We start from the raw sequence: 19,593 nt of genomic DNA, 5'->3' as shown, positions 1-19,593 counted from the left end.
GCAGGCGCCCCGGCCCTGCCCTCGCAGGGTCATCCCAGGGAGGGCAGCGAGTGACCCACCGCAGCAGACTCAGCAGAGACGGCGACAACCACGCAAACACTGAGAGCTTTGCTGCGGCACCGGGAGCCTCCCACAAAAGCCTCGGAAGGAGCCTTCCAGGAACTAAACATGGTTCTGGGAGACAGTTTTCTATAGTTGTGCCAAACCATGTCTGCACGCACCGAAAGCCAAACACAACGAATCCCACTTGAATTTGTCTTCGATCCTTGAAGGCAGCAGAAAGAAATCAAGAAACATGCCTCACACTTACCACGTAATAGAATTTTTTTGCGAGGGTGTGTATGAGTATGATTTTGGCCACGGCTGCGGTTCCATACAGACAAACGGAGACATAGAAGTGGCTATACCATGACAGGGACTGTCCAATCAGAGAGACAAACACCGCCAGGATGAGCACAGTGATCAGGCTCGTGAACCAGCTTATCAGAGTGATGCCGAGCGCACAGAAGAAGTCCTTCCTGTAGGTGTCAGCTAATGCAGACAAAACACAAAGTGGACGTCACCAACTGCCAAATCAACCTCACGGCCAGCCGGCGGAGTTACAGGGGCTAATGGTGAAACGAGAAATTCACCACTGTCACTGCAAAGTACAGAAAGTCCCAGGGGTCAGGTTTGTTAAAAACATGAACAACGGTGGTGCCTGGGTGGTTCAGTGGGTTAAAGCCTCTGCCTTCAGCTCATGTCATGATCCCAGGGTCCTGGGTTCGAGCCTGGATCGGGCTCTCTGCTCCGCAGGGAGCCTGCTTCCTCCTCTCTCTCTGCCTGCCTCTCTACCTACTTGTGATCTCTGTCAAATAAATAAAAATCTTAAAAAAAAAAATGAACGACGAATAACATGTAAGTAACATTCGCCGAGAGTCTGTGGGCAGCAGGGACTCAGAGCCATGAGTCCCACAGGTCAGCTTTCATCTTCAGCACCTCCGGGATGCTCTGCGTTTCGAAATACAGGCAAAAACGGAAGGTCAAGTTCCGTACCGAACGCGGCTGGGCAGCTGATGCAGGAGGAGCAGTGCGGCAAAGCCACCGGGGGAGGTCCGCCGCCGTGCCTTCGCCCCTGGAAGACCACATAGCAGCCTGGACCACGAAACGTGCCGAGAAGGAAACCAATCCAACCGGAGCGGCCGGGGCAGACGTCAGGACAGAGCCCTGACCACCGCTCTCTAGTGCACACCAGCCTGCTTCGTGGGAATTTCCACTAACGGTCACGTGCAAGAACCTTTCCCGGGAGCTCCCACGTGCTGCCGTGTCTGTGGCACGGGCACAAAGGTCCCCGCTGCGCCAACACCAGCAGTGCAGCGAGCACCTTCGTCTGAGATTCGCTAAAAAATCTATTACGCTATAAATCAGAGGTTATGTTTAGGATTTTGGACTCCCTGAACAGAGGTAAGTGGACTAGAAAAACTGCAGGCAGATTCTCATTCCCAGGCCAGCACTGTGGTTTGAGAGGAAAATACTCACTCTTGTGCTTGGGCTGCAACAACTTTTTGCCCAAGTACAACACGACAGCCATCACCACCATGCAGTTAATGATGGCGCCGACGCGGGAGGGGTAGGCAATGACAAACAGGCCGAGCACGTCAAAGAAGACCGTGTTTCCATGTCGGTACTTAGAAGAAGAAGGCAACATATCCGACGTAGCCAGGTATTTAAGAACCGCTAAAATGTTGTCACCTGTTAGTAAAGAAGAGAAAGATAAAAGGGTGAACAGACCATGCACAGTGCAAGGACGGCTGCAAACAGGACGAGCTTTCCACACCTCTCCCCTCACCGTTCTCACTCAAGGTCTCAAAGAAGATCTGTGCGCCCGCTCTGTGTCGTCTCCACGCAAATGCTCAGCCCGCTGGCCTTCACCCTCTCCCGTGCACGGGCACTGTTCTCTGACGCATCCTTTCCTCGCTACCGACAAACCCAAGGGCTGTTTCTTAGTCTAGTCATTTAACATGTACCTTAAGTGCTGCTCCAGATGCCAGAAAGCCAGCGCTGAGCCAAGAGACAAAAGCCCCTCAGGAAGGTCACAGACGCCAGACACACTATGGCACGTGGGTTAAGAATAAGGAATGTCAATTCTATCTCAACTTAAAACATGAACACAGATGGGGAGCAGAGGCCCCCGGGGCCACACCTGGGCAGCCAGTGGAGTTTGAGAAGTGAGGGAGGCACTTCTGTCTAGATGCTCCCATGAAAGCACTCCCATCCGTGCTGGTCAGGGCCTGGGGATGGGAGCAAGCTCCACGGGAGAGACAGCCCACGAGCCAGAGCCGCGGAGGGGGAAGCCCTGAGGGGACTTTCCAAACACAACATAATACAAGTCTGACTCGGGAGCCCTTGGCCACAAAGCCGGGGAGCAGGAGAGCCGCTGGCGGGCAGAGCTCGGCACACATGGAACGACCGAGTTTGAACCTGGACGCAGGAGGAGGAAGCCATGAGCCACGGGGCGGTTCTCCCGCGTTCATCCCACCCCTGACTTTCCTGCCTTCCCCGGAGATGCCACGCTGCCTTGTCGTGCCACTTCTGTCCCTGGCTTCCCCACCAGCCTGCAAATGTGTTTTCCCCAAAAGCTCAGGCTGAGTCCTCTACCTCTGCTTCACTCTCCCAAAGCGCATTCCGTCCCCCACGCTTCTGTGGATTTCTCGATGCCTTTGATTCCCAAACCCATATTCCTAGTGGGTCCTTCCAGCCGGCTGGTTCACAGACCCCTCCGCCCATGTCTGACGGAGCTGATGGCCTCCTTCCCCTCTCCACGACTGCCCTGGGTGAGGTCACCTTCCCACGTCCCCATCAAGGTCAATGGCACCGCCTTTCCCCAGCCAGCTGGGACTTAGGCTTCACAGCTGGGTCTGCCTCGGGCCGCCTGGTCAGCTCCTGTACAAGCCCACCCAGACTGCAGTCTGACACCACTCACCAGCAATCCACACACACACATGCATGCACACACACACACACACACGCCCATGCTCTGCTCTTCCTGGAGCACCCTTCTCTTCTGCGTGGCACCAAATCCTATCAACTCTGTCATTAGGGTTCCCCACCAGACTCCCCTCTCCTGACCACTCCAGACTTCTCTGGAAAACATGTTAACCCCCAGCCCTGGTGTGCTGACACCTGTTTTGTAACCCACTCACCTGCCCTCACCACCCAAGATGGACCAACATAACTTTCTGCAGCCGGGCACGCTGCCCCAACACGCCTGGTGCCCCCTCCACCATCTGGCTTCCGTTCCATACGCGCTCATCGCTCAGCCACAGCACGTTCACCCCAGGCCCGCTCTTTTCCCAGTGCCGCACAATGAACAGTCCTACGTTCTTAACGGCTAACCTAGAGCCCTCATCAGACTCCAAAGCCCACCCAGCTCATGCACACCGCACACTGCGTCCCTATTGCACAGTCCACAGGGAACTTGCAGGTCTGTAGGTCAGCCCTGAGACTGCATCTTACCAGACCAGGAGTCTACGTTTGAATACCAACCTGCTCTCTGAATGGAGTCTGTTAGAATTCTGTCTGCGGTGTCATACTTGGTGTGATAAATGTATCCGTTCTCAATAAAAGCTAAGTCAATTCCTAAGACACATAGGAAAAAACAAAGCGTCATTTTGCTCTAAAGAACCCCCTTTCTAAAAGAAACAAGATGGGATCGGGAGGGAGACAAACCATAAGAGCCTCTTAATCTCACAAAACAAACTGAGGGTTGCCAGAGGGAAAGGGGGAGGGAGAGGGTGGCCGGTTATGGACACCGGGGAGGTTATGTGCTATGGTGAGTGCTGTGAAGTGTGTAAACCTGGCAATTCACAGACCTGTACCCCTGGGGCTAATAATACATTATATGTTAATAAAAAATTAAAAATTAAAAAAAAAAACTTTAAGCCTGTTTAACATATTAAATTCCTAAACGACAAAATGTCAAAGCAGTGGCACCATCGCTGTCCCGTTCATGAATGTCTGACAGCATCTAGAGCTGCGACACGGAATAACCAGGGAAGTACACATATCAGGGAGACCTCAAAAGTCACACAGCGAGGGGCGGGGGTCGTACAGCTCAGGAGGCCAGAGAATTCCGCTGTCTACACCCGTGCTGGGCCAGAGCCAAACTCTAACCCCACATCAGCTGTACAAGCCGCCACGGGAGCGAGCCAAGGAAGGCAACGACAAAGCCGAAGACCGTCCAGGATCTCCGGCCACCACTGCGGGGAGCCTAAGTGCTAACCGGCTGTCCCCTGTCCTGCCACTGTGTGGGGCAAGATGACAGGTTCTAGAAAAGGCAAGCATTTGAATTAACCCAGAATTTAAAAGAAAAGGAAACTATCCGGAAATCAGTTTCAGTGACTCAGAATACACAGCTCTCACGACGGAATGCTCTCTCAGGAGGCGCTGCTGGCTCACAATCCTGCAAAAAAGTAAAACCTGCTTCTACTTAATCGCCACTGGGCTAGAGCCCACAGTAATGCACAAAATACCTGGAATGTTCCCAAAATCCCTGTAGATGCGGAAGTCGGTATCTGAAGGAATGATTCCACTCTGGAAGACCTCCTGAGCCACCACGGAAGCAAACGGGTGTTTAGCGGCAGAAACATAGGCCTGGACCAGCCACGGGTTCTCAGGACCTAGAAGGAAGCAGGAGAACACAGCACAAGGTGACGCGGTCATGTTCTTAACACACCACACACAGTTGCTGCTGTGGCCTGGGGACACAGGCCTAGAGCATAGTCTCTTCACCTTGTTTCCTGTGTTTTCTAACGTTTGTTTGATTAGGTGTATATTAACTTTAAGAATAAGGAATTACAGGGCACCTGGGTGGCTCAGTGGGTTAAAGCCTCTGCCTTCGGCGCAGGTCATGATCTCAGGGTCCTGGGATCGAGCCCCACATCGGGCTCTCTGCTCAGCAGGGAGCCTGCTTCCCCCTTTCTCTCTGCCTGCCTCTCTGCCTACTTGTGATCTCTGTCAAATAAACAAATAGAATCTTAAAAAAAAAAGAATGAGGAATGACTTGTCAGAAAACAAAGTTATTTTTAATTACAAAATAACAGTACTTCATAAAACTTTAAGATTAAAAATGAAGAACTACCCAAAAGTCCATCATCCTAAGACAACTCTTTTCACCTTATACATCTTCAATTGTCTTACAAACATACAGCTGTGTGTACAAGATGAGTATTATTCAGCCATTAAAAGGAGGAGGAAATCTTGTCATTTGCAACAGCATGGATAGACCTTGGGCGCATTATGCTAAATAAGTCCTACAGAGAAAAAGAAATACCATATGATCTCACCCAAATATAAAATCTAAACAAAAGAAAACAATAATCCCAACTCAGAGATACAGAGAACAGACTGACAGCTGCTAGAGGTGCAGGCTGGGGCGGGGGGGGGGCGGGGGGGCGGGGGGAGCTGACATGGCTGAAGGCGGTTGAAAGGTATGAACTTGCCGTCAACGGCTCAGCCAGTCAGGGGCGCCTGGCTGGCTCCCGTGATGGAGCGGGCAGCTCTAAGTTCCAGCCCCACACAGGGGCAGAGACTACTTAATACTGAAATCTTTCTTTATAAATAAATAAATAGATAAATAAAATAAGTCCTGGGGATGCAAGGTACAGCACGGTGACTACAGTTAATAACACTGTACTATACACTGCAGCACTGCTAGAACAAGAGGTCTTAAAGGCTCTTGACGGATGTTAACTAAACCTACTGTGGCAATCATTTTGAAATACACACAAATATTGAATCGTCTGCTAAACCCCTGGAACTTAGGAGGGAAAAAAATCATCTTCTATTGCTAGAATAAGCTCAACTCAGTTGGAAAACGTTATCTTTTCTGTGTGTTTGTGTGTGTTTGTGTGTGGTGTGTGTGTGTGTGTGTGTATGTACATATACACATACATATACATATACACATGTGTGTATATGTGTGTACATACACACACACACCCCACACACACGTACACACTGCTGGATTCAGTTTGCTAATATTTTATTTAGGATTTTCACATCTAGGTACGGCAGTTATCTACCAAAAGTATCTACCAAAGCTGAACGCACGCATGTTATGCCTCACTCTACTCAGAAGTGTGTCATCACATACAGGAGTCCCAAAAGACATTTATAAGAAAGTTCATATCAGCAACCCTCTTAAGAGCCAAAACCTACAATCTAACATCACCAGCAGACTGGCTGTTCTTGTCAATGGAACAGTATTCAGCAATTAAAAAAAAAGAAGTCCCACTAAAAACAAGACAGATAAATCTTACAGACATGATGTTGAGTAAAAAAGAGACCAGACACAAAAGAACACATGGTGTGGGAGTCAATATATAGAAAGTTCAAACACAGGCACCTGGATGGCTCAGTGGATTAAGCTTCTGCCTTCGGCTCAGGTCATGATCTCAGGGTCCTGGGATCGAGTCCCGCATCGGACTCTCTGCTCAGTAGGGAGCCTGCTCCCCCTCTCTCTCTGCCTGCCTCTCTGCCTACTTGTGATCTCTCTGTGTCAAATAAATAAAATCTTAAAAAAAAAAAAAAAGTTCAAACACAAACAAAATTAAATCTGTCAAGACCTAGTCCAGACAGCAGTAACCTTTCACAGGAGAAAGGCTGGGAAGGGTCAGAGGGGTGCCGGATCCGGAGTGCGGGCGATACTCTCAATCTTGATCTGGGTTCTGGTTATATGATTATATTGTCGTAAGAATTCATCAGGCTGAACAACCAGAGCTGTGTGCTTTTCTTTTACAATGAAAAATGAAACAAAGACACTTACAATGTCAACACGTATGAAAAAGGTTAAGACCTGGGCACCTGGGTGGCTCAGGTCATGACCCGGAGGTCCCGGGATTGAGCCCACATAGGGCTCCCTGCTCAGTGAGGAGTCTGCCTCTGCTCCTCCCACCCTACTCATGCACGTGCTCTCCCTCTCAAATAAATAAAATCTTAAAAAAGAAAGGAAGGAAGGAAGGAAGAAAGAAAAAGTAAGACCCATCGGCAGGTAAGAAATGTACAGTTTTAAATGTCCGCTGCCTGCCCTTTAAGCCCCTGGAGAGCCAACTCCTGCGTTTCGGCACCGTAGCCCGGCTCCAGCCTCTCACTGATCACCCGCTGAGGCCTACAGGTCAAGCTCTGGTACGAAAAGGAAGTCTGGAGAGACCAGGCTAGGCAAGTTGGTCAGCTCCTGAGTGAGCTACTCCCCACCGTACAAACAAGGCCGAGGGGGCCCTTAGATGAGGAATTACAGAACCGAGGGTTTTACTCGGTGGTTCCTAATCTTGACAGGTGGCTACTGACACTCTCCCAACGTTACAGATGAGGAACTAGCAGGAGCAGTTGTGTGACTGGTTCAAGGTTGCTTGCCGAGGGTGTGGGATCTGGGGTCTGACCTTGGGGCGTCTGGCTGGAGCCTGTGCAGGGTGCCCCAATAGCTGGAACCAGAGAAATAAGCAATCGTCTGGAGAGGGGGAAAATGTTTACGTCACCATGAACATAACCAGTCTCCTGTGCGTAGTCCTGGGAGGCAGTCGCAATTGTTTGCTCTTATAAAAAGCCAAGAAGGGGCGCCTAGGTGGCTCAGTGGGTTGGGCATCTGCCTTAGGCTCAGGTCATGATCTCAGATTCCTGGGATCAAGCCCCTCGTTGGGCTCTCTGCTCAGCGGGGAGCCTGCTTCCCCCCCCCGTCCTCCCCCCGCCTGCCTCTCTGCCTACTTGTGATCTCTGTCAAATAAGTAAATAAAATCCTTATTTAAAAAAAAAAAGCCAAGAAGACTATGCAGTACTTGGATCGATGTGTCCATGTGCAGTTATTCCTACAGGATAAATTCCTGCAAGTGGCCTTGTCAGACAGAAGGGTCTGCACACGTTTTTTAAAGTGGTACCTACTGCCAAATTGCCCCAAAATGGCATCAGTCTACACTCCCCCATCACTGTCCAACACTGCCCGCCCCACCAGCACTGGGCATTATCATTCTACTTACTTTCTGCAAATCTAAAGTCTAAAATATTCACTAAAAAAATAAATAGAATTTAAATTTACTACTATCTGAATTTTTATTTCTTCTGAAATAAAGCTTGACTACTTCGTTTGGTAGTTTCTTAAAAACTTAAACATAAATTTACCATATGACCTAGGCATCCACCCAAAAGAAAGGAAAACATATGTCCACACACAGACTTGCACACAAATGCCCACAGCAACAGTATTCCCGAGAGCCTGGAAGCAAAAATCAATCCTAATGTCCATCAACTGACAAATGGACCAACAAAACACACTCTACCCGTACAGCGGAACATGATTCAGTCGCAAGGAGAAGGAAGTACTCACACGTGCTACCACATATGGATGAACCTTAGAAAACATCCTATATATTGAAAAAAACCAGACTCGTGAGTGTGTGGCTTCTCTTTGGGCTAATGAGAGGATTCTAGAATTGACTGCAGTGATGGCCACTCAATGCCGTGAACAGATCTAAACACCACTGAGTTTTACTTCAAATGGGTGAATTACACGGTATGTGGCTTACGCCTCACTAAAGCTGTGTTCTGTTTTAAATGAATGTGATCTCAAGCAGGTTATAAAACAGTAAACAGGGCAGGATCACATCTTGTAAGATATATTAACTCACTCTGTCAATGTGTGTGCAGAAAAAACTCCAGAAGAGCAGGGACTAAACCATCACACTGGTTTGCTCTGGGGCAGGACATGGGGCACATTTTTCATACAATAAAAGGATTCTGTGACCCCTTTGCTTTGGGGCTTCTACTCAAGGTTGGTAGTATCTGAGTTTTTCCCAGGGGACACTTATTACTGGTTTAATCTGATTATATTTTAAAATAACAGATTTTACAACACCTTTAAACGATTCAAGCAGCCTTACTGGGTCATGACATAGATCGCTAGTCTGATAAAGTCAGTCATTCTTTCATGCATCCTGGCCCTTTTTAGAATTAGGTGGTAATGATTATTCCAGTCACTGAAAACTCCCCGGGTGAATGTCTCTCTCTGAAGGGACAACGGAACACGAGTGAGTACTAATGGTCTTAACCAAGACTTTCCAGGACAGGACGAGTGCCTGTTGACGAAGCTGAGGACAGGCCAACCTAGCGGGACTCCACACCCCGGAGGCTTTATCCCCCTGCAGTCACAAGTGGAAGCCGTGCTGACTTGGAAAGCCCTCCCCACAAGGAAGCCAAGCTTTAGGGGGCAGTGGCACGGTGAAGGGAGAGCCTGAGGAAGGTGCTGGAACATCAGAACGCGCCCGGGACGCTGTCCCGTATGCGGTTCAGCCACAGGAACAAGCTACCAAAACCTACAGGGAAAACATGGAGTAAAAACTCAGAAAAGGGGGTCACGTTCTCTCCAAATCTTCTGCAGGATGCCCTCCCGAAAAAATTAATTCTGAAGCGTGAGGATTTTATTTTCGAATGAGTGAAACGTTTGAACTGTATGTACAGTGAACCCTTGGAACAACACACGGGTTTGAACTGTGCCAGTCCACTCCCATGCAGGTTTTTTTCAATAAATATGTGTAATACTGGAAGTGTATTTTCTCTTACGGTTTTCCTAAGAACACTGTCTTTTCTCTAGCTCACTCTGTTAAAGATTACAACATACAATACATCCAACATACAAATGTGTGTTGACCGACTGCTCATTCTCAGTAAGGCTTCCAGTGTACGGTATACCAGTAGTTAGGTTTTTGGGGAGTCAAGAGTTACAGACAGGGGCGCCTGGGTGGCTCAGTGGGTTAAAGTCTCTGCCTTCGGCTCGGGTCATGGTCTCAGGGTCCTGGGATTGAGCCCCACATCGGGCTCTCTGCTCGGTGGGGAGATTGCTTCCTCCTCTCTCTCTCTCTGCCTGCCTCTCTGCCTACTTGAGATCTGTCAAATACATAAATTTTAAAAACCTTAAAAAAAAAAAAAAGTTACACACAGATTTTTCAACCACTCAGGGGATCAGCGCCCCAACCCCTCTGTTGTCCAAGGGGAAACTGTATACTGCTAATTAGTAACAACTCTATTCTTTGCTTTCATTATTGACATCATCAAGTGCAATGCAAAATGTAAACAATACAGAGAAGTAAAAAGAGTGTAAGTAAAGCAGTAATGACAATTCTGGTTTTAAATTCATGAAGCAACGGAGAGCTCGAGGTGGCTTTTCACATTTAGCCCCTTCCTCTGCCCCAGGGACACCCACCCCTGCTCCACCCGGTGACACTCACCAGCCAGCAGTGACCATTACTGTAGTCTGTCTACATCCTTCCAGATAACACATCTAACGTATATGCAGGTGTGTAACATTTATGTAAAACTATCCACATTTAGTAAAAAGATCATGGACTGTAGGCTAGTCACACCCAGCAGAAGTGGGTACTCAATAAATGTAAACAAAGACATTAACTTGGATCTAGAGCTAACGGACCCGAGGGAAACGTGTTTTAACCTCTCTGGACGACACATGTTTAAAATTCACTTCTATACAAGCACAGAACACACGTGTGTTCATATAGACACACAGAATAAATTCAGGAGAGGTACAGGCTACACCTCAGGACTGGTTCTGATCTGGGTCCTAGGAGTCCAGGGCGAACTGCACTGAGCACTTCACACAGAGCACACCCCCAGGAGGGAAGACGCGCAGACACGCTCCTGCCCATGTGGGGCCCTGACATTTTCACTGGAGGACAGACATGGCGTCAGCTCTGCTTGCAGAATTTCCTCTTGCTGCTTTTTGATCTCATGGATGTTCTATCCCATTAACCCCCCCTATCCTGACTGAATCCCAGAGCAGGAGGGCATGGATAATAGTGTGGCCTCTACTGAGCCCCACAGAGGTCAGCGCCAGCTTCCCATAGGTTAGGTGAGGCATGAGAGCAAGCAGAAAGGTCGGAGAGTTAGAAGGAAAGGAGCACCTTCGTCTCATCTCATGACCTTGAGATTCTCAGAGGTCAGCTGACATAAAACATACGTCCATTCTGAAGGGTAAATGTCTAAAATAAGTTGGAGAATATTAAAATACTGTACTGTTTAAGGTATGTATAAAGACATGCTTAGCACATCTCCCCCAACACCGGGTCTGTAAAGGGCACTAAACAGCTCCCCTATCAGTTCTTATAGCACATCTCGGGCCCCCTGTTACAGAACTTCTACCAAATGCTGTGTGTCTGGCTAAAACACACTGTGCACATTTCTAACACACTGGGGAAAATGGTGTGCAACCTCCCACGTCAGAGTTTAGGAAGCCCAGAACTTTGAATTCTGTTAAAAAACACAACAAATGATCCTCACTAACTTAATGGGTGCTATCCTTATGCCCCATCATCTCATTATCCTTTGGAAGGCTTACTCATCAAATTAAAAATATTTCTCCGGCTGATGAAGTATTCCTGAATTCTGTGACATTCAAATTAATTCAATGATAGACTTAAAGCCCCTTCACCAGAAGCGTATTTTCTCATTTAACTCATGAAACAGTTGTCACTTAGTATTACTTAGATCATGATCACCCGTAACAGACAGAACAACGTCCTCCGCCTACATGACAATCTGGTTCATGGTTACGAGCAAGGGATGAGAGCCTGGGCCGCCTAGGTTCCATCCCACTGTGACTTTTACCAACTATGAGACCTCACGGACATTGTGATGTCTCCTGGCTCAGTATTCTTGTGCGAAATGACAGTCGTGACAGTACTCAGCCTTGAGGCTGCTCTGAGGACTACGTGACTTAGTACACAGACGATGCTCTGAACAACCCTTGGTGCATAATAAGTGCAATGCAAGTGTCGGGTGCTGTCACATCATCTTGTTAAAAACGCCAACAATGACAAAGCAAAAGTATCCCACGCTTTACAAAGGTTTGTTTCATCAAAGAGATTAAGTCCAACAAGCTTCCACTTTCATAAAAATAAGAAGTGCGTTCAAGGAAACGAAAACGTAAAACACAGGCTCACGTACCTGTTTGGAACACCAGCTCCTTCCCTCCCACGCCCGCCGCCTCCAGGTTAATAAATGCGCGAATCAGGCTGGCCCAGGGGTGCTGAGTTATGAAACCGTGACTGGCCTGAATAAGAAGGGAATAAAACAAATATAGGTTAAACAACCTTAAATTATCAAAGTCTTTATTTTGCTTACTTTAAAGACAGAGTGTCTATGCTGATAAGGGGACGAATGGGAAAATTTTTTTTTCGAAGGTAGGATCTCAAGACATATGTCTGCTTCTCCGCGCCTGACGGCTGCGAGCATCTACTGAGTGGAAAGTCACCATCCCAGAAGGCAGCCTGATTCCCGTGAGCAGTGCCAAGCACCGTCAGCAAGCGTGAGGCTGGGCCAGCGACAGAGCAGAAAGGATGAGCCTCGTGCTCGGGTGCTCACACTGCGTGCCCATCTCAAAACAGCTCTGGAACTCTAGGGTCCCAGAAACCCCAAGGTGGTTAACTGTGCCCTCACAGAGCCCTTTTATGAATCAAACACTGACAAGATGATCTGTGGCGAGTTCTCAAACGCTGCACGTGGGTCCGCAGGGGCTGTGGGGTTTTTGAGGTACTGCTGGGCACAACGTTATTGTTACGTGATAACACTATGTGACCTACACAAATGAATAACCGAAATGTGGGTTACTATTATTACTATACTCATTGTTATTACTCAAATCTATTACCTCCAGGAGTAAAATCTCACCTGTAGGACATTTTCCTCAGCACCATTAAAGAGAAATATGACAGCATGATGTAAGGCTTCTGAAGACGCGGACAAGACACGAAGGACCTCCAGCATCACTGAACAGCTAACGGCATCATCGCTGGCACCTTTAAATCAGAAAACGAGATTGCTCCTCAGATTTTAAAACTCTTAGAGGATGAAGCGGCGCCTGGGTGGCTCAGTCGCTTAAGCGTCTGCCTTCAGCCCAGGTCATAGTCCCAGGGTCCTGGGATCGAGCCCCACATCAGGCTCCCTGCGCAGTGGGGAGTCTGCTTCTCCCTCTCCCTCTGCCCCTGCTGCTCATGCTCTCGCTTCTAAGTAAATAAAATCTTTGAAACTAAAAAATACCCAAAAAATTAAAAAAAAAAAAAAAAACTTTTACGGGATGAACCATCATGGCTACGAATGGGTTTTTCTCACCAAGAAAGCACCACAGTATGGCTCAGTCAGTTGAGTGTCCAACTCTTGATCTCAGCTCAGGTTTTGATCTCAGGGTCATGAGATCTAGCCTTGCGCGGGACTCCATGCTGGGCGTGGAGCCTACTTCACACAAAAAAGCACCACCGTGGCTGCAAGATGAGAAGCATGGCTGTCGGTCAGCACCCACCCTGCCTCACTCCACAGGGCTGGGACCGCCGTCTGGCTGGCCTGCAGTCCTGTGTGGGACCACGCCCGCCCTGAACGTCAGGCGACTCACATCTGTTCAATCAGCAGCCAGGAGGGACTCACTTACTACTGAAAAGTGGCATTCTCATCACCCCAGGCAAGCTGCTCCCTTCTCTCTCCTCGGGCCATGTCCTCCATAGTAACCTCACGTCTGGTGCTCTGGCTTCCGGCGTCACCCTCGCAGCCTCTGTGCCTTTCCTGCCACAATCACAAAGCTGCACCTCCCTCCACATTGACAGGGGGTGGGGGGGTGTCTCATTTTTTAAAGTTCATGTCATGAAAGGGATTATGTGACGAACAAGTACAAAACGACCTGGGTTCTAGTAAGACACAGGAACGGATGCCAGCGACCTAAACAGCACCCCTGCTCCGGGCAGCGAGAAAGCAGAGGCCCTCGTCAGACCTCTTCCCTTCTCCTGGATTCGGAAACTTCACAGATTAAAGGTGATTATAAAGATGACTTTCATACCTTGATTTTTTTTTGAAAGCACTCGAAGAGGTAAAGGAACTGACCAGACAATTGATGATATTGAGGAAATACAGTTAAGTATTTTAGGTGAGATAATTCATGGTATTATGGCTATGTCCAGGAAGAATCCTTACCCTTCAGTGATACTGACTGAAATACAGAGAAATCAGTACAGCTGAGATCTGCTTCAAAATAGCTAGCCAAGGGGTACAGGGGCGCGGGGGGAAAATAAATAAGAACAGGACTTTGAAGTTGGGTGATGAGTACACTGTGGTCAAACAATTCTGTTCTTGTACAATTTGAAATCTAACATATTAAAAAGTTTCAAGTTTAAGTAAACAAGACATAGAAATAACCCAGGCCAAAAACATTTCTGGGTTTACACACTGGGAGGCAGGGTGCTGCAGAATTTAGGGTGAGTTTCAGGGCAAGAAACACCTGGAAGTAAATTCTAGCTCTCACTTACCCTACAATTTCCTGGTCTGGAGGGCAAGGCTAATGACAGTTACCTCACGGGTGTGTTATGAGGATTGTAAGAATACAGGAACCACATCCAGTATTAAATTGTTCCTTCTCGGGATGCCTGGGTGGCTCAGTGGGTTAAGCCTCTGCCTTCGGCTCAGGTCATGATCTCGGGGTCCTGGGACTGAGTCCCACATTGGGCCCTCCGCTCAGCGGGCAATCTGCTTCCCCCTCTCTCTCTGCCTGCCTCTCTGCCTACTTGTGATCTCTGTCAAATAAATAAAATCTTTAAAAAATAAATCAATAAAAATGAATTGTTCCTTCTCTTCACAAATTTAAGAAACACTCTGAAACCAGCTAAAATGCTTGCTCTGGCACTGGTAAATTCCAGACCCACTTCCTACTCAAGAAGAAACTAATTAGCCATCCCTGTCTTGGTAGGGTCACTAGATTGCATTTTAAATTGAAGTGAAACAAAGTAATCATTATCTAATTACTATGGAGCAGAAAGTCCACAAACTATCAGTAAAAAAGTAACAGCTTCCGGCAACCCAAGGAAACGACTGTTTTTTAACTTTGAGACTGAGTTATTTCAATGTAAACAGCAAACACTAAAATGTTTATTCAAAGTGAAAGAAAGGAAAACTGAAAGAAATACATCTAGGGTTGACTAAAAAGTTAACCTGTCCACTTACCTTCCTTTAATGGCTCTGGCATCTGAGAATGGGACTAGAGAAGATTACATCTTGAGAGAGAGAGAGAGGGACGGAGGGACAGAAGGAGAGGAAGAGAGAGAATCCCAAGTAGGCTCTAAGCCCAGGGCTGAGCCTGACATGGGGCTCGATCTCACAACCTTGAGCTCATGACCTGAGTTGAAATCAAGAGTCAGACGCTTAACTGACTGAGCCAGCCAGGGCTCCCTGATTAAATACCTCTCAGAAAGGGAAGGAAAGTTAGAGGACCGCATTTCTAAGGACGGGTGGTACGCCAACCTCACTTTCCAGCCAGAATTAACCCTGAAATTGAAACCACCACTGAAATAATTCACTCTCTTCTACCAACACCCTGGAGCTATGCAGCAAACCCAAGAAGACATTTAAGGCCTTTCTGCGGGTAACATTACTCCCAAGTGGTATATCAGTTCCTAAAGTTCCAGATACGCTGCTGAGGAGAGCTAAAAAAAAGAAAGAAAAAAAAAACCGCATCTCCGTGTTTCACTTAGTTCATCCACTGAAAGGATATAGATGATGGTCTCTTTTGTGATTGTCGTCTTCAGCTATTTTTATTTATTTTCAACTATCTGAACAACTGGTAATTGACAGAAATTTCCTTGAAATTGTTAGCTAGGTATTCTTATAAAATTTTAATTAAAAATGGGTTCCAATGACCCATAAAATCGCTGTCATTTCTGTGTATGTGATTTGTAACATCTGGTACTATGATTCTGAGACTTACATACACATCTTTCCTTTATAATGCTCTTAAATAACCACGGTGTTAATATGTCCGACCCAAGAATTTAAGCACTGTGATAGGGGAGTGTGGGGGTGGTGCTTAATTTGCAGGTTCTTTGAAGTAGGCATAAAGAGTACTGGTTTCCCTAAGCACACACAAAAGTATTTCTGACTTTATAAAACAGATGTTTGTACACGGATACTTGAAAAAGAGTGCTACCTTCTAAGTGTAATTGGCAGTCTTTGTGATTAGAGACATCCTAGTACGAATCATTTTGTCAAACAATTTTTTTATCTTTCATACAACTCGGAATGCTCATATGAGCCTGCTATAAGTTCAAGCAATTCAGAAATATTACTATCAAATAACAGTGGGGAAAAAAATATTTTTCATGCCACGGAAGTCCTACTATCTCCATTTACAGACCAGAAACCAAGCAAAGAAGAGGTGAGGTAGTCTGCCAAAAAGAACATTAACTACCCACTAACACTCTCCTTCCTTCAAAGGCAGCTCAAAGAACTGACGGGCTAGAAGGCCCAGCATCTGGTGCCACCTCCATCTCTGATCAGTGGTGATCACCTACGTTTACTCCTGTGACAAAAGACAGGGTGGAACAGATGCCACCTCAGCTCCTCCAGCTCCCAGATATCATGATTCCACCATAAAAAGCTACTGTTTTCTATTCAACCCTACTTAAAATCTAACTACTGAAAACAGCTCTCTTGTGAATCTTATTTTTAAAAATACAAGTCCAATTTAGGGAATGTTCATTCACTCTACAAATATTTATCCTGTCAGGCACCGACCTAAACATCAAGTATTCTATTTTGCCAAAGTATTTTCAGGGCAAGATTTATGGATTAATGAGATATTCTCAGAGTATGGCATCCCCAGTGAACCAAAATCCTCCCTTTACCGGTTGCCAGACACTGCCAGGAGAGCTGTCCTCCAAACCCTGAATTCCCTGAAGGCAAAAACGGTTCCTTCATCCCAAATGCATAAAGCCTTGTACAACATCTAGCTGACTAAACACTTCAACTGGAAGAACCTGACCCTGGGACACAGGGACAAAGGGACACAGGACTGGCAATGCCGACTGCTAAGGCAGCTGCCATCTACCAGAAACATTCCATGTCCTGTCACTGCACTGCTGGTGTGGACGCTCAGAACCTCAAGCAAGCAAGCACTTGAGCCACTAGCTAGGCTCTGGATCTTCAACCAAACGTTAGGATTCTAATTGTCTTGAACAACTGCCCACGCAGCTTGGGGTTAATAAGCTTTCTGGGCTGACCGACGCGCAACTCCAACACCACTAAAGACCAGGTCCGTACCTGGCGAGTTTGCCACGGAGTCAAAATGACAGTTCGCCAGGACCGCGTGCTGGGCTCCGTCCCTGGGCTCCAGCTTCACCACGACGTTGGTGATGTTGTCGTAGTAGCTTGTAAAACCTCCCAAGAAGTCAATGCTAAAGGAGCCTGTGGGCCGCTGTACATCCACTGAAATCCTGTGAAGGCTGTTGCTCTGAGCTTCAATCAGTTTAATCTGTTCCAAAAGGTAACGGACCGTCACGATTTCATTTTCTGGACTTCCTGTGGTCCTGGGGCCGATGGATGTTATGTGTTCAAGATAATCCCTGGAAGCAACCAAAAGGATGACGGTGACAAGGAGCGCTGGGCTTAGAACTAGTGCTTGACGCAAGGCAAATTTTTCCTGTATGCCCTCCCACCCTCCCCAGCACAAACAAGTCCTTTGACTTCTCACATAAAAAAGGCTGACTTTTATTACTTCAGGTACCCTGTGAAAATCACTTGTAAGTTTCCATAATTCTATTTTGCCTCCCGTGAGCTCCTCCCTTCTGAGTTTTCTCCACCCACCCCACTCCCCAATTCTCCTTATCTCCATACCAAATCAATACAAAGACCAGGAATTCTGTTCTGAACATGCGGCCTCTTGAAGGCTGGACAGACAGAACCCAACTTCATGGGACCACACTCTGGAGGGTTACTGATTCTCAAGCCAATGAGCAAAGACAATTAAGGAGAGAGGTTGAATAAGAAAGGAAAACTTTTGATCGTTTAGAATGTACGCAGCCCATTTAGTGCACACTAGGCCTACTACCTTCGATTCAGACCAAAGCCAACCCTACCCCTAAAACAAACAAACAAACATAAAAATGTGTTGTCTTTTCACCGCATTCCAAATGGGCAAAAAGGGAGCGGGGGAGGTGTGTTCCAGAAAGTCCTTAAGAAAATAAGCTTCCAGCACTTTGTAGTCAAAAGTTTTTAAAACACAGTGACTTGAAAATTCTGCTAGCTTATGACTTTAGGAACTTTGATATACTTGCCGTTACAATACCTTTGACTTTAATCACCTCCCCTAGCATGCTCAAAGGTCTCTCTTCTTTAAAACAAAACAAACCAAAAAAGAAACCACCAAATCTCACACACCAGGGGCCCAAGGACAAACTCCAGGAATCTGAGAACCTCTGAAATTGTAAAATTTTGAATGCACAGTCGTTCAGAAAAAGCCTCCATGGCTTACAGGTATGAGGACTGTGACCCCCAAGAAGAGCACTGCCTTATCCCCCTGATCACCTCCCCCCACACCCAATTTGTAAAACGGTCTAGATACACAAATGGCACCCCCCATTTCATTTGGAAAGCAGGACTAGTAAAAAGCGGAAGTTGCTCCAGAAGATAGGGGACGACTACCAGCCCTCCAAGCGCAAGTGGGGCAGAACGGAGGCGGACAAGCAAGCGCAATCCGCAATCCCGCCCCCCACCACCACCCCAGCCCGGGACACCTCCCCCACTCCCAGCCACACCACCGGCTTCACAGGGGGCAAGGCACCCATAAACCGGGACTCCGGGGCAGGGACGCGCGGGATCCTGCCCCGCCGGCGAGCCCGGGCGATCCCGCGGGGGCGAGCGCACGCAGGTGCGGCAGCCCCAGGGCCCAGCCACAGCCGCAGAGGGACGCGCGGGCCGGGCGGGAGCGGCGGGTACCTGGCTTGGCGGGCGTCGAACTCCCCGTGGCGGCCGGTGGCCCCGCGCAGCACGAGCTGCTGCAGTGAGAGCTGCACGAGCGCCCGCAGCACGAGCAGGTAGAGCGCCAGCCCCAGTGCGGCGCGCGCCTCGGACAGCCCGGTCCCCGCGCCCCGGCTCGCGCCGCCGCCGCCGCCCCCCGCGCTCCGCTTCCGCGTCCTCGCGCCGCCGCCACACGCGTCCGCCGGGGGCTCCGGCGCCGGGGCCTCTCTCCCCGGCTGGGGCGCGGCCGCCGGGCCCTCCCGGCGCTCCCCTCCGACGCGGTGCCGCCTCACGGCCGCCGACTCCGAGCCCCACTCCATGGCCACGAGCTTCAGCCGCCAGCCCAACCGACCGCTCCGGCCCGCGCCGGCCCGGGGAGCAGCCGCGGCCGCCGCAGCGCCTCCTAGTGAGCGGACGGAGCCTGCGGAGGGCCAAACTTCTTCTGATTGGCCCGGCCGCCGCGCGCCAGCCTCGGGGGCAGGTCGCCGGCGGGCACCGCGGCAGGCCGGCCCAGGGGTGGGCGTGACGGCTGTGCCTTCTGCGGCAGAGCTGCCCTTCCCGGGGTGGGACAGAGCTTTCCAAACGGAAGGGTACCCAGAAACCTGGAAACGCGAGGCAAGTGCGAGCTCGCTTTTAAAAGGACGCGCGTGGCGCACAGGGCAGATTCCGAGCACGGCGGCCCCGCTTTCACAAGGGGCGACGGAGCAGGAAGAGTAGGCTCCTGGCTCTTAAAATTAGAACCGGGACTGCGCAGAGGAGGCCCAGCCTACCGGTCCCACACACGCC

The 19,593-nt window shown here is 48.7% G+C and overlaps 1 protein-coding gene across 1 annotated transcript in view; it reads right to left on the bottom strand.

The window, feature by feature from the left end:
- Positions 1-19,167, bottom strand: part of ERMP1 (endoplasmic reticulum metallopeptidase 1) — a 40,939-nt gene extending 21,772 nt beyond the window's left edge. Inside the window, exons 1-8 of the mRNA XM_080819569.1 lie at positions 18,787-19,167; positions 17,113-17,414; positions 12,709-12,836; positions 11,986-12,091; positions 4,512-4,658; positions 3,526-3,618; positions 1,519-1,731; positions 311-531 (exon numbers count right to left, since the gene is read on the bottom strand). Coding sequence (XP_080675695.1) covers positions 311-531; positions 1,519-1,731; positions 3,526-3,618; positions 4,512-4,658; positions 11,986-12,091; positions 12,709-12,836; positions 17,113-17,414; positions 18,787-19,127 — 1,551 coding nt within the window. The 5' untranslated portion in view covers positions 19,128-19,167. The remainder of the gene's footprint in view (positions 1-310; positions 532-1,518; positions 1,732-3,525; positions 3,619-4,511; positions 4,659-11,985; positions 12,092-12,708; positions 12,837-17,112; positions 17,415-18,786) is intronic.
- Between the last annotated feature and the right edge of the window lie 426 nt (positions 19,168-19,593).

The sequence above is a fragment of the Martes martes genome (assembly GCF_963455335.1).
Source record: "Martes martes genome assembly, chromosome: 12".
NCBI lineage: Eukaryota > Metazoa > Chordata > Mammalia > Carnivora > Mustelidae > Martes > Martes martes.
The sequence above is the reverse complement of the archived record's forward strand: the minus strand, read 5'-3'. Positions and strand labels throughout refer to the sequence as shown.